Source organism: Amblyomma americanum, chromosome 3, assembly GCF_052857255.1.
Source record: "Amblyomma americanum isolate KBUSLIRL-KWMA chromosome 3, ASM5285725v1, whole genome shotgun sequence".
NCBI lineage: Eukaryota > Metazoa > Arthropoda > Arachnida > Ixodida > Ixodidae > Amblyomma > Amblyomma americanum.
In genome coordinates, this window is record NC_135499.1 from 181630157 (window position 1) to 181645366 (window position 15210).

Sequence of the window (15210 nt, forward strand, 5' to 3'; positions counted from 1 at the left end):
TTGAATGTCCCTATCCTCCTGACGTCATATTTCCTGGCTTCATATTGGAAAAATAAAATTCGGATGCTGCTTTTAAGTACTTCAGCGCAAAAACTTTCGTCTTGCATTCGAAAAGGGCGCGTTGATACGCATTGACCGTTTCATGGATCGTATTGATTCGATATTTGTCTTGCCGTGAAAGTAACAGTGGCCGACTGGCCGGCCAAACAAGGTCAAGCCAAAAGTTCAAGTCAAAGCCACATGTGCAAGCGTGTTTTGGAAAGCGTGCGTGCGATTATGTGCTGGAGAGTTTGTCATAATGCAGTAAAATCAAGACTGACACACTGTATTTGTACAGAAACTGTGCGGCTAAGAGTGTCGTGAGCCATATTTGTGTAGTGATTTTTTCATCTGTTTGACACAAGTGAGATTGAAACCATGAAGCGAATCTCGGTTGAGAGAATTCAAGAGCTGCAACAGCGTACTCGAAACATCAGAAACATATGCATACTCGCCCATGTGGATCACGGTTAGTTGCGTGACTTGTTATTCACCTTCCGCTCAAATATGGGTTGAAGTGAATCGTAGCAAGTCATTGACTAGCTGTTGGCCCTCGTATATATATATATTTTTTGAAGTGCTGAATTCCTATACAGTACTACCAGTAGTCAATTCGATATCATCACACATTCTGTCTCTTGCGTTTATTGCAGGAAAAACAACGCTGGCAGATTCGCTCGTCGCGAGCAACGGAATAATATCGCAAAAGCTAGCCGGAAAGGTTCGTAATGATCTTGTCTCATCTCGTTTGCAGCAGACGATTACTCTTGAGCTGACCTACAGTGTCACTCTTTTATTCTGTGTACTTTTGACCAGAAAAAGAAATGTGTGGCTATGTAATTTCGGATGGCAGTTTTACGCTTATTTGATGTGATAGTTGGTTTCTAACGCTTTTATTATTATTACTTATACGGTGACAGTACCGATGCGAACTGTTTGTTATCTCGTACTTTCTTTTAGTAATGTGACTTTTTTTTTTCCAGCAGCAGCATATGTTTAAGAACATAGTTCAGTTTTGCGTCACTTATGACAGGGAAAGCTGCAATAGTTAACTCATTTTATGTGGCTAAGTTGGTTCAGTAAAGTGCTTACAAATATATAAATGCTGTAAGGTTTCAGAATTGAAATGAACCATTGCATAGTTTGTTTCATGCATATATATTTATTATTGCTGGTCTGTTAATTTCATTTTGAAGTCTTTTCATTTCTTTTGCAAGCCCTGATCTGAGATTGAGGCCAGCACAGTACTGTATGTTTCAAGTCTTGTTAGCTATTTCCGTTTGTTTGAGCTAATAGTACCTGCTGTTGTAAACTCATTTTGCAGTTGCGTTATCTGGACAGCAGAAAGGATGAACAAGAACGTGGAATTACGATGAAGTCTAGTGCAATCACACTTTATTATCCCAAACGTAAGTTGCAATGTCTTGGCTCGGCATGTTGTGGCTGAAATACTTGGAAAAAGCAGCATTCTGGCATATGCTATGGCAATTTACACAGACGCTGTGGATTTGCTATATGCAAGATTTTGAAGCGCGTGGACATATATAGTGATATTCAAAGTAGAATCATAAGAATTTTTGTTGGATATTTTGGGGAATAGGAATGATGTGTGTGTAGTCACTAATTAAAGGGGCTCTGAACACGTCCCGAGGAGAGCACGTCAAGTCGCTCAATCACTACATTGTGTTGTCATGAAAACCTGAGCCAAATAATGCACTTCTACACGCAGCAGAGGACCCAAAATCCCGCACAAAAGTTGGCGAACCCTTCCCGGTTATTTTTTCATGCTCGCACCCTCCTCCATTATTCACACCTGCGTATAAAAGTTGAGAAGTCGCTATTGGTGAGATTCTTTCTGACGTCAGGCAGCTACCATGGCGCGGCCAGTGAGCCGCGTAGCTCCAGCGGGTCAGGAAGCTCCGCCCCCGAAGGTGGGGCCGGCAGAGGAGCACCGACCTTCCAGTGTGCAAAAAGTGATGAGAGGGGAGGGAAAGGTGCGAAGACACTGAAATTAAAATTTTCACTACAGATAACTCAACTTCTACTAAACGAATTAAAAAAAATTCTTGCTGGACAATATTCCTGAAGCGGCGTGCTTTAACATCCCAGGCATACCGAAACTTTATTAGTTCCCTTCAGAGCCCCTTTAAGGCTTGAAATGTAGAATCTACTGTATTTAGAGGTTTATATAGTCACAGGTGCTTTCTTAGATGCCGTTTTGCCATGAGCAGCATCTTAAATGCAGGCTGGAAAATTGGTGTTTGAACACTTTTCTATCATGTAGTTCTCTGCACTTTTTTTTTTTTTTACACAGTGCAGGGTGTCAGTTTCTTCCAACACGATATGGTCAGAAAGCATATTCAGAGGGTGGCTGACAGGGTTGAAGCCTTGCTCTAATTATGGCTATTCACACTTTAAATGAGAACCAAGGATGGGATAGTCTGCATCCTCTTTGAGCTTTCAAGATAGTGCAGCTTGGCAGCATGACCATACATAAATGCAAGGCACCATTTGTCAACTCTGCATCTAGAAAGAGAACAATGCAGGTGCATGCTTGCTACTGCTGGTCACAGAACCCCATATAATCACCTGTTGAGACAGGCCACCAAAAGGCCATCAAACAAGTTGAGAAGCAGTGCATACTTTTTTGCAGTCTTAGCCGATTGTCTGAGTCCCTTATTTAAGTGACCATGCCTTGCACACCTGGAAGAGCGAAGTTAGGTATCCCACCTAAAGACAACAGTAAACGTAGTTCATTGAGCCTTCACTAGCGGAGTGGAAGGTTTATACTTAAAACAGCGTGAAAGGCAGGGAAAAAGAAGGAGACACAACAGCACTTGTTGTGTCCTTTTTTTTGTCCTGTCTTTCGCGCTGTTTTATGTATGAACCTTCACCAACATGCCCAGTTCACCACACTTGTGGAATGGAAGCCAAGCGACAGTGTCAGATAACTTGACTTATTGTCAGGTAACATATTCCTGAGGTGGAGAAAATGGAAAGAGGCGAGCTTATGCTAAAGTGGCAAGTAGCCAGTGCATATGCAATGAGGCCTGCCAGGATTCTCACACACCGTACCTGCACCTCACAGTCTAACCGGTGCTGTGCCAGTTGTGGTGTCACTCTCAAGTGACACATGATGTAACGTGTCATAGTTGTGAGTTCATATCTTAACAGTTGTGGGTGAGCACATGTGGGTAGCTTGCTAGTTAAAGTTTTGACAACATGTGCAGCATATATTTTGTCATTGGTCAAAGGTTCTTTGTGCTCAGTTTCTTCATCTTGGCAGTGTTGCAAGGATGAGTCAGCATGCAGGACTTTGTGCTGTTTGTTGAATAAAAAATTATTAGTCTTGGCAAATTCCAACTTTGACATGAGTGGTGGTGATGAATTCATAATTCCAAGTTGCATGTCATGTGATGGCATTGAGAACAATTACCTTGTACTGGAGAATCCAAAGAACAGGACACATGAGGACAGGAATTTGTGTTGGAGGATGAAAAAATTAGATCATCTACCTTGAACAAGGATGTTTATATACTTCTCGGAACATTATAACGTGCTACTAATGCGAGGCATTCAATGAGCTGAACACTCCAGCAAGGTTGGAGCAGTAGTTAGAAGATAATGCGACAGTGAATGGAGTAAATAGATATCTGGAGCATGTTTGAAAATTTTGCTTTTCTTCATGGCTTCTGCTGATCGCATTTGTTCTGCTTTTTTTTTAACGAGAAAAACTTCTTTAGTGCGAAAGCTCTACTTCGCTAGCAATCTTGAAAAAGCCGATGGCTCTCAGAAGCCTTGACTTTTGACCCTTGACCTTTGAGGTGAAATGATTTCGATACTGTGTGGTTAGGGGAGGGTCACGCAGTGCGAAATTTTAAAAGAAATTGTCTTGGGGGACAATGTGAGGCACCGTCTAGGCAAGAGGCAAGCTAATTCAAAACCAAGTGTTTTCGCACGTCATGCTCGGTCTAGAGGCGTTAAAACTGTGTCATTTTTTTTGCCAGAGCTTATCGTTGTCTTTGTGGATTGTGGATTTAGGCTGATATGGTTGCTATTGGTTTTAAAGGGTTGTTACTTTGATGATTGTAGGTGACCTTCTAGTCAACCTAATTGACTCACCTGGCCATGTGGACTTCACCAGTGAAGTAATGGCTGCTGTGCGACTTTGTGATGGGGCTGTCATTGTCGTTGATGTTGTAGAAGGTGTTTGTGCACAGGTAAGCCTAAGTTCACCATTTTTCATTTACACATCAACTTTACACCACCTCCTTACAGAAATGCCTTCAGGCAGTATTCAGACAGTCGACAGTCTCTAGACACAATATAGGCAATATGTAAATATGGACTATTGAAATCTTTGTATGGGCTCCCTCCATCTGAGTCTTCTTGGTACTTATAAACGAGCACTGGCACAAGATCTTAAAGTCAAGATTCTGGGCATGCATAGGCACTTTCACAAAGTATTAGCTGCTAATGTAGCTAGAAGCTTGTTGTAATTAAGTTTTGAAGGCTACATGGTTACCTTGTTCAGTAATGCTGTGAAGATCATAGGTATGGGTGCAACTTGGGTAGCCTTGGTGCACGGCATGAGGACCGCAATATTCTGTGATGGTTGTTGAATGGAGCTGGCATCTGACATTGGCCTGGTACTGGCAGCTTGCTTCAAGCACCAGCGTATATCTTCTGCATCAAGGGTTTTAGAGCTTGTGTTTACCAGGTAGTTTTCCCAGGACATCTCTTGATGTTTAGGCATGCTCCATGCCCTTTACAATAGAAACCTGAATGGGGTATTAAGTTGGAAGATAACCTATCATCTCAAACAGCACTAGGCTAGTCAGAACCCATGCTGTGATTATCAGGCCAATATACGTGAGTGAAATCGGAAAGTAAAAACTCAAAATCTTCATGTCAGTGCTCATGTAAGAAGGATGTTTTACAGCATGAAACACCCTAGTGGACTTGCCAGGCTCGTCATAAGCCAGCTGTCATTTCTGGCTCATGATAAGTCCAGTTTGTTGTGTGTTTTCTGGCACTCTGTGTCCGGTTTAAGGTGATCAGGGCTCGTCCATAGCATTTTTTTTTTTTTGTCGACATACGGTAGCACGATTGCTAAGTCACCATTCTGGTACCATTTAAAAAAAATATATGTCCATTGGGTGGTTAATGAGGTCTTAGAGAAATGAAACATCAGTGCCAGCATATAAAGGTATTTAAGCACAAAGTTGTTGCCTGGCATTTTGTAGTGATGTACTCACGTACAAGGGCTAAAGAACTCACAGGAATGTTGATGCTCAATAATGGGAATTTTCATTGTCAGCTAGCATAGGGAGGTAAGACGATTACAGGCAACACTTACTTTCATCGGCTCATGCGTCTCTTTGTTGCACACGCGCAGCTGCTAGCTCTTCCTATGTTAGCCTCTCCATCCGATGCGTCGCCTTTTGTGGGTGGGGAAGAAGTGAGTCATCCCTCTGCATGGAAAGAGGTGGATAGGGAGAGAGGGCACTGCCACTGCAGCCCCCGTTAAGCTTCGTCTCTTTCCCGGTGTCCTCCAGATCTTACTAGAACTTTCTGCCACTGCTTGCCATGCCACTAGGGTCTCTGGGATGGGACAGTGCCATTTACAAATATGCACACACAGGGGTGCCTGCCTTCAAGAGCACTCGAGTCCATTCGTCACCTTCTTTCTTTGGCAGGCACGCTGACAGCTGGTGTAGCAGGCTGTCTGTTGTGGTCGCCGATGGTACCATGAAAGTCAGGAAAGAGCTAGTAATAGCTGGCACTGTAAAACTATTTTAAATTAAATTTTTCATGCTGTGAAGTAGCTAAGCAGCAGGTTTCCATTCCAAAAAGCTTGATTGAATGTAACGTTGTCAGACCGCTTGTGTGGATGTGTTCGGTAGCGTTTTGTAATTGCTTTCAGCATTGTGGGAGACACGTTTATTACAAACTGTGTGTGCGATATTTTGCTGTCTAATAGTGCGGCTGGCATGTTGCTGTTTATCCAAGCACCCGCCCCTTTTTTTTTGTTGCATTATTGCACATTTGCTGGTGCCCGCTGTGTGCGTGGCAGAAGGAATCGCTAACATGATTGCTGATTGCATGTTCTTTTTCCTCATGTTCTTTTTCCTCAGACGAAGGTAGCCCTCCACCTGGCTTGGTCTGAAAACCTGAAGCCACTACTAGTGCTGAACAAGATGGATCGCCTGATACTAGAGAAGAAAATGACACCGCTGGATGCATATATCCACCTCCAACAGATTCTTGAGCAGGCAAGATGCTTGTTTTCGCTTCCTTGTACTACTACAGTATGAAATCTGTAAATGTGGCTGATTACGTGGGAAATCAAGTGATGAAATAACATTGCTCTATATTTCTTGTTTTCAGGTGAATGCTGTTGTTGGTGAACTTTTTGCTGCAGATGTGCTAGAAAAAACTTCTAATGAAACATCTACGGACACTCCTTCAGAAAAGAGTGATGATGTGAGTTTTTGCTGTTCAAACACTTTTTGTATGTGGCCTATTAACTAGTGGTGGAACTGCTGCATCAAACTGCGCCTAATCAGAATTCCTGCTACATGCTGCTACAAAATCGATTTTTTTGCCTACTTTTGCACCATGTGTGCTGCAAAACGTCACTGAATAACTCTGCCGAGAGCAAAACAGAAACTCACTGTCGCAGACCCGACATCTGCCGGCAGCACTCTTCAAGACCCGAGTTGATTGGAGGAAAAAGGCGCGAAGAAAGTGTCTGTCTTCATCTCTGCTGGTCATCGCTACCACTGGTCATTGCAGCTCACGAGGCCTCCACCCTGATGGATGAGTTTAGTCTTTGTGTCACAGAAAATATTAGCCAGACAGTCAGAATGACTTGATGACTTCTGGCAGAAATTTTTTGACCTCAGGCAAGCAAATATCTCAAGCAAGAAAATATCCCTTGTTGGGAGCACTCGTAAAAGCGCTTCTGTGCCTCTCGCGCAGCAATGCTCATTTGGAGAGGGGCTTCAGTGAAAATCTCCGAGTGCTGAGAGACCGATGGTCCCTTTCAATACAAAGTGTAAATGGGCTTCGGTCTGTAATGATATATTCCCAGCATTTCGGTCAAAATCTAGTTGCCATTCCTATGACACAAAAATTAATCAGAGAATTGAAAGGCTTGCGGAAGCGGCAGCTGCAGTGGTTGGAGGCAGATGCAGCAGAAGAGACATGTGCAATACAAGCAAAAGAAGGCTGATGTACCGGACAAGGGCACCCATAAAAGAGGTCAGAATGAAGAGAAGGTACTGGAAAAGATCAGGCTGGCCAGGAGTATGATCACCAGTGCTGAGCGGCTTTTTGCAAAAGGTGTCGTCTAAAAATTTTGCAGACATTGCAAGCCCTTCTGAACAATGGACAGGAAAGGCTCACAGCGGCGCCGTCTGAGCTGGAGTTGAAAAGAAATAGTACCTAAAATTTGCAGTTTTAAGAATGGTATCATTTTTTGTAGTTTTGTTGCATATCTTATTATGTCTTCCCTCTGAATAAAAACAGCTTTGTGTTTAGCAGAATCTCCTGTTTGCTTATTTTTTGGAGTTTTAAGGAAATAACAGCACTTTAGACTGAATTTGGGCTTGAAGCTTGTTTTTGCATGGCTATGGTCATCATAAACACCTGAGCAATTGGCTGTTCCAGAAATAAAGCAAGCCTTTTTTATTTAAGTGTTTCGAAACCTGAAATTTTGCTACTAAACAGTTTTTTTTCTGCTACAAAAGCTCAAATATCTCCTACAAAATGCCATTTTTCCTGCTACAAAACTTGAAATTGCTGCTGCAAACTGTGATTTTTTCTGCTACAAAAGCTGCTACAAGAAGCCAGTTGCCAGTTCCACCACTGTATTAACCCTTTGAAGTGAATTAGTAAATGGAAGCAAATTGAAGTGAAAGATTATTGCAGCAAATATTCTTGGTTTTGGCACCTATGTTAATGTCTCTTCAAGAGCGCTTGTTTTGGGTGAGTATAACATATGCAGGTGCTACAAGTTTTTCCTGTCTGACTGATTCTTATTGTGTCTTATTATTGATACCTTTGTCAGGCGTGAACTCTATTTCTGATGTATGCCACTGTGAGCTGAAAAAAAGTGTTCAGAATTTTCTGGAATTCAATTTGTTTGTACTATTCAAAAGGGTGTATGATTTATTTAACAATTGCTATGTTAAAAGACAGCAAGTGAGTGCCACAATAATATTCATGAAGAGACTATTTTTTTATTGTCTTGCAAGCCTGACATTTTGCATGAGTTACCAAGTAAAGATGCTAGCCATGTAGAGCAACAACTGTTATTTAAGTCGGTTCATTTGATAAATTTCTGGTAGGTTTAAAGGATTATGAAGGAATTATTTAAATAGTTACAATATAATCAGGTCTTATAACTGTGCTGTATGGCACTCATCTCTTTGCGTATAGCTGTTTTGTAAAATATATGTGATTTGCTTGGTTATTGGTATGTAAAAAAGAAAGCAGGTAAGGACTCCAGTAGATATCAGAGCAGACGCTTGTTTTTCATGAACTGGGTTAACTAGTTCAGGTGTATTCAGGCCTGCATGAAGTAAACCCAGGTGTGCAAATATCAGGATTTAACAAGGTGAAAGTGAGGCTGGTTGGTGCATGATCTTGAAGCGAAAAACGGTGCTCACACAAGACGCGCGTCGTGTACCCACCCTCCTCTTTCTCATGCAAGTGCTGCTTTTTGCCGCAAGAGCAGGAGTTATGCTACTTTTACACGGCCAGTTGCATTTGCTGTGAATTCATCGATGATTGACTTTGATCACTTGAGCAGTGGACACACCTGCATCAACTGTTGTTGAGTTCTAAATGGCAGTAGAGCTTAAATTAATAGTTCCCCTTGAATGTGCCTCCAGGCACGATGGTGCAGAATGGTCCTACATCATCTACTAACTTGGTGTTATTTCCTGCTGAAATTCATTTTCTAAAAGTGTTAAAGGCTGCCATTCTGTATAAACCGATATGTATAAATATGGAAGTAGGTGTTGTGGCATAAAAAGATATTGTGATGAAACACCAAAACCAGACATGCCTCTATTCGATTTTGTTGCTTTTTCTGTCATTTAGTTTTAATGTATTGAAAGTGCAAAACTTGCAAGCAATTGCAGCTTGCCAAAATAAAACATGAATTAGTGCTTAAAGGGGCCCTGGAACACCTTCTGAGATGCATTAACTCGTGCAATCGCTGCATTGTATTGTCATGAACACCAGAGCCAGATACCAAATAATGCGCTTCTATACGCAACAGAGAACCCGCAATCGCACGCGTAAGTTGGCAAGCCTTTTCCAGTGACATTAAAGCTGCATTAAAGCTTCAGAGTTTCGCAATGACGTCTGAAATTTCATTTTTCTTTTCTTAGGCCTTGGTGTTCGACTGGAATAGTGGCCTTGATGACGCCGATGACTCCACGCTTTACTTCGCCCCAGAGCTGGGAAATGTGGTGTTTGCAAGTGCTTGTGATGGTTGGGGGTTTAGGTAAATTTTATCTCAAATTAGTTTGATTGTATTTGGTGTTACAGTTTCCTTTCTGCACATCAACTGATTATCATTTCTTTGTACTGAGCTCTTTATACCTGTGTTGTTTGTTACACCTAGTGTTTCATGAGGCTTGAAAAGGTGTACGTTTTATCAGTTTTTAATAAATATTGCTGCATGTGACAAAAGTGTACAAGAGCTTATGTCTTGTTGAAAATGAATCATAGTTGCAACTTGGTGCCCGATCATTAGTGCATGGTTCATAGTTTGTTGCATTCATCACATGACCTGTCTATACAGCATACTTGTTCAATTTTTATGCTGTTGGATTTAATGCTGGCTCAAGTCCCTAGTTGCAGTCTTGGTGTATCTAACGGGACTGGTGCAAAATGACCTGTGGTGGCTTTTCCCCCAGCACATCCCAGTTTGCCCACCTGTATGCCGAGAAGCTAGGGATGAAGAAACAAGTTCTTGAGAAAACTCTGTGGGGTGACTTTTATCTCAACACGAAGGCAAAGCGAATCCTCAAAGGGGCTCAGGTGAGATGATGTCCTGGTAAGCATTTGGTTGTTGGAAACTTCTGCAGACTCTACGCAGTCCTCTCACAAACTTATAAAAGCCTGAAGTTCTGATCAGAGTTGGTTACACTTCTTGACAGCGTTGCTTGACATGGTTGGCTTAAGACGGTAGTAGGTTAGCAAAGATGATTCAAACTTGTTTTGTACTATATCAAGCAGGGTCAGTGTCGAATTTGTGAAACTTAGTCTAATGAACTGCAAACAGCACTGCATTTCCAGCATTGTTCCACTCCCATTGTGGTAGGCATAACAAGTGTTTATGCTATCTTTGTGCCTAGATCAGCTGTTAGGTTGGGATGGTGGCTTTTATTTTATTATAACTAAAAGCTGTTCTAGGTAGCTCATTTGCAATGGCCTTTAATAAGCAGTCCTTTGGTAAGCACAGCTATAAGGCAGCCCGAGCGCTCCTCACTCACCCATGGCCGCTTTGTCTCTTTTACCGCGCAGGACAAAGGCCGCGTGGGGCACTCACATAATGCTCAGCATACGAACATCTTACATGCATACCAGCACAGTAGACACCTAAGATATATACACTATACATCGCAAAGCTCTATAGAGCTCCTTCGCCACGCCAGACGGGGTACTGTCGGATCAACTGCAGGGAGCAGCAGAGATTCTGCATATTCATGAGCATGAGAAGAAACGTCAGCATTGGCACAATCCAGCTGTATATGGTGTAGGACGCGAAGCCACTAGGCTTTATGGTGAAACCAAACATCATCGCCGGATGAATGCAGCTATTTTTTGGGGAATATTGCAAGCATTAGAGGAAAGCATCCTGACTAGTTGCCCCTTTGGCCATGCCCAGACGGTAGACACCAGCTAAATGTGCGCTAACGGATGAACAGCAGGTTTGCAAGTCCAACAGCGACGAGAATGCAGCTGACAGAAACAGCTTTCTGCTGAATTGTTCGTGTTAAGCAGTAGCTTAGCTGTTGTAGTTGTTTTTGTTTTGTTTTTTCATTGTTTCATTAATTCCAGAGTGGCAGGGTTGCCCTTAGGCAAGCTATGTTAAGGAATGTTTGTGAAATTAAACACTTCACCGGCCTATATCATTCATATTAGAAATATTTTAACAGGGCCATAATGTGAAATGAGAAATCTGGTGATAATTTAAATTACATAGATTTAAGTTTTTACAAGGCCGCTTGCAGTTTGGAATCAGTCAGTTCTCCTGATTTCATAGAATTACTTAAGAAAAAATTTTGTCAGTTGTCTTCTCTAGTAACCATTGCCTTTTTTTTTTTTTTGCATATACTGCTGTTCCTACTGGGGATTTCATCTGGGTTGGATACACATAAGTAAAAACAGCATAATAACACAGGCAAAGAACACAAAAACAAATCAGATTAATGCAGCTTGAACAGTTTGTTAAATGAGCTTAGACAATGCATTTTTAAACAATACTGGAAACAAATATCGACATAGATGGTTTTGAAACTTGATCATTGGTTAGGAGATTCCATTCATTTACTGTTCGGGAAATGAAAGAACCCTTTAGTGATTACACATGATGATTGGGGTTATTGTGTGACTATGTCTCTGCCTAGTGGTATAACCAGATGATAAAGAAATGATTCCCATGAATGAGATCTGTCTTATTGTGGCCGTTAAAAGTTGAAAGAGGAATTTTAGTTGTGATACAGTTTCTTTGTGTTAATGGTGGCAAGTCTACTTTAGAGTTTTGTCACTGATGTATGTACAAATCTATTATAAATGAAGTGAGCTGCTTTCTTTGCATCATTTCTATCTTGTTAGGGCCTCAAGTAACACGTTGAAGGGGTCTCAAGTAACATGTGCATAGTCTAGTATCGGCAGAATTACTGCTTCATATGCAAGTAGGCGGACAGAAAAAATGGAAAGTCTCAAAGCTCTCCTCACAACTTGTGATTAACAGTAGCTATTTCATAGTCGATATGCTTAGTCCACCAAGTGAGGCCATCAGCGATCAAGAGTCCGAGGTACTTATGTTACTTTGGAGAGTATTATGTTATTAGTTGAACATGGAAACTTCAGTTTATGCTTCTTGCGTGTAATGGACATAAAAATTCATGTTAACCGTTTTACTAACCATCATTTTTACAGGCACTGGCAGCTCTAATGAGAATTTTATGCTGTATACTGGCCTTGCATGTTCCTCAGAGTGGAATCAAAACTAATCAAAAGCACTCTTGCAGAGTGTTCACTTGGTAAAAAGCAAACCACCATGTGTTTGCATTGCCTAAAGCAGGTGATACCATGTTGGCTGATTCAAGAGCATTTAGGTGTCTGAGCGCAAATCGCCAATTGCCGAAACCTTCGCGGCTTTCGTCTTGCTTCCATTTGGAAATAGCGCACAGTGGTAAACTGTGGTTAGTATGCCCGTACTACAAGTGCGCCCCGCCCCCATTCCACCTTCCTTTCCAGCCGTGAACATGCATGCTTTACTTTCCACGAAATGGGCTGATTGGGTATTGGGCAGCTTGAGATGTTTCATGCAAATTTCAACACTTGCTTTACTCCGTGCTTATTAATTAACTATTACATTGCATTTTCGGTTCTCTTTTAGGCAAAGTGCAAGAAGCCTCTGTTTGCCCAGCTGATCCTGGAAAACCTCTGGGAGGTGTATGATGCCATCTGCTGTAGACGGTACATTTATAGTTTCCTTTTGTTCACGTCTAATTGCATTTTCTTCACAGAGTGTGCCTAAAGCATACTTGCACTTTATGCATTTCTTGGTATGGGGGGAAACATCGTGTATATAGTATTGATTGCAGTGTCGTGAGCAACAGAACACTTCTCCTGTCATCCTTGGCTGTTTGTCTTAGTACCCTTGAAGGTTCAGCATTTTCAGTCAATGTAATGAGCCCTGTTATTGCGCCCTGTTAGTGGTCAGTCACCTTTCTAGAAGCTACCACTGTCTATGCTTCAAAAGTTCGAACTACCAGGCTGTGTGAAAGAAAAAATTATTTTTTTTTTTGCTGCCTTATTTTTCTTTGCTGTGAAAGCAACGCTGACTATCCTGTTGTAAAAAATGTGTTCAAATTATTGTTTGCTCGGCACAAATGGTGTGTAGGTAAATAGGCCGTAATTTTTACCTTCTCTTCGTGTCGTCACCTGCTTTTCTTATCCCACAGGGACAAAGTGGCAATGGAGAAAATAGTCAAGTCCCTCGGCGTGACATTGACGGCACGAGATGTTCGGCACAGTGACTCTCGAGTACAGCTTCAAGCCGTATGCTCACAGTGGCTGCCATTGGCTGACGCTTTCTTGGGTAATGGCACAAAATGTACTTGACGCAAGGCTTTTGGGCAAAATTTTTTATAAGTGGCCGTTCAAGAATGAATTGAATGGAAGGGCAGAAATTGTGACGCTACATAAAAGACATTCCTTCATTTTAATTAAATTGTAACTATTAATTTTGTGCAAGTGAAGTTTGCTTGCCCAGTTTCCAATCCTTGAAATCAGTCTCCTCCTCTACCACTCTATGTGTGAGTAGCCTTCAGCATAGCACCAGTCGCGCACTTAATAGCCCAGCACTGCAGTTAAACCAAAAAGTCAGAGCTTCAGAAAGTAAACTCGCAAGACACTAAGCATTGAAGGTATATCCTGTGATGAAATTGTGATGGGTTGTATGTATATGTGAAGGCATAATTCCCTTCTATTCTTGTTTCTTGGGGCCACTGGCAGATGGCAAAAAAATTTAATTCTTCTTCGCTTTAATTTAAGTTCAATCTGCAGTAATTAATATATTGTTCTATAAAATTAGCACTGTGATAATACCTTTCTTACTTAGCACACATGCATGCACATTATACAGATGTACTAAAATATTGCATGGGCTTTGTATTGCCACAAAGCTTGTTGCAATCAGTTTTCTCTCTTTACTGCTGCCAGCACTTAACCTTATCATTCTTCAGCCTTGGCTCATCAGCCAAATTATGTAGTCATGTTCTTGTAATATGTCTAGTTTCTTCATAAATGGTTGTTACTAAGCATGCATTATTATACTGTGCACTGAACAGTTCTCAGCTGTGCATACTCGTTATCTCTAAAATTCTGATTCATGCTTCTATAGAGCATGGACAAAAACCATGACAGTCCTGATCATGATCACTGCTAAGTGTGTAGCTATTACCGCTACTGAGTTGCTCTGTTTTTGTTGTGGGCATAAGGTAACCCAAATAAACAGTTGGCTTTTTAATTTCAGTTAGCTCAGCTGCTTGCATGTCATCAATGCAGTGTGACTATTATGAAACACATTTCATTTGCCGCTGTCCTCATTTTTTTCCATGGATATCTTTCCTTCAGAGATGACAATGCTGATCCCAAGTCCTGCTGAGCTCCCAGAAGCCAGAGTTGAATCCCTGATGTGTCCTCCATCTCAGTCTTTTGAATCTCTACCGGAAGAGACACGCCTGCTGAAAAAGGGTATACACTTGCACATGTTAGCACTTTAGCTCAAATTTGTTTTGTTAATAGTAGACAGAAAGTATGCATTGAACGTAATGAATCTAATTGTAATTTATTAGTTAATTGTTTACAAATGGTCGTAGCTTCAAGAGAATTTAAATAATATAAGGCACAGTGCTTTCATTCCTATGCCATTCTGCGCCAAACTAATTGCTGCACCATCTTCTTAATTACTACCAAAATTGCACCACTGTGTGCCCAAAGTTCATGTTTTCAATTTTAGCGAAATTTGCTGCCCTTTGAATTGTAAAAAAACGATCACCTTAATTTCACTTAAAACTGCTCCAACGTCTGCAGAACACATTCGCATGTCTCCATCTCCATTGGTTAACTCGGTGATCAGTAGCCTCGTCACCACTCTCGGCACAGCATTCACAAAAGCTTGTCGCTGTCCGCGTTATGCGCCACATGGAGCATGGAAAAGCACTAAAAAATGCAAGCTCACAGTGCTGTGCTTTCGAGCACATTGACTTCCTAGCTAGGCATACCTTCAGGTCAGCTTTTAGTCATATTTGTGTACTCCGGTAGGAGTTTAATGGTGAACTTAAGGACAAAAGTTTTGTTGAGATGAGCAGCGGCACTGAATCGGCGCGATTTTAACTTGTTTTGGGTCTCATA

At 41.5% G+C, this 15210-nt stretch overlaps 1 protein-coding gene across 2 annotated transcripts in view; it reads left to right on the top strand.

Moving 5' to 3' along the window:
- Positions 1 to 219: 219 nt before the first annotated feature.
- Positions 220 to 15210, top strand: part of LOC144125568 (elongation factor-like GTPase 1) — a 128915-nt gene continuing 113924 nt past the window's right edge. The window contains exons 1-11 of one of the 2 annotated variants that reach the window (XM_077659060.1): positions 220 to 508; positions 693 to 760; positions 1364 to 1448; positions 4132 to 4259; positions 6177 to 6314; positions 6430 to 6525; positions 9444 to 9559; positions 9975 to 10098; positions 12689 to 12768; positions 13257 to 13393; positions 14431 to 14550. In XM_077659060.1, coding sequence (XP_077515186.1) covers positions 418 to 508; positions 693 to 760; positions 1364 to 1448; positions 4132 to 4259; positions 6177 to 6314; positions 6430 to 6525; positions 9444 to 9559; positions 9975 to 10098; positions 12689 to 12768; positions 13257 to 13393; positions 14431 to 14550 — 1183 coding nt within the window. In that variant the 5' untranslated portion in view covers positions 220 to 417. The remainder of the gene's footprint in view (positions 509 to 692; positions 761 to 1363; positions 1449 to 4131; positions 4260 to 6176; positions 6315 to 6429; positions 6526 to 9443; positions 9560 to 9974; positions 10099 to 12688; positions 12769 to 13256; positions 13394 to 14430; positions 14551 to 15210) is intronic. The other variant, XM_077659059.1, reaches the window with a different exon arrangement.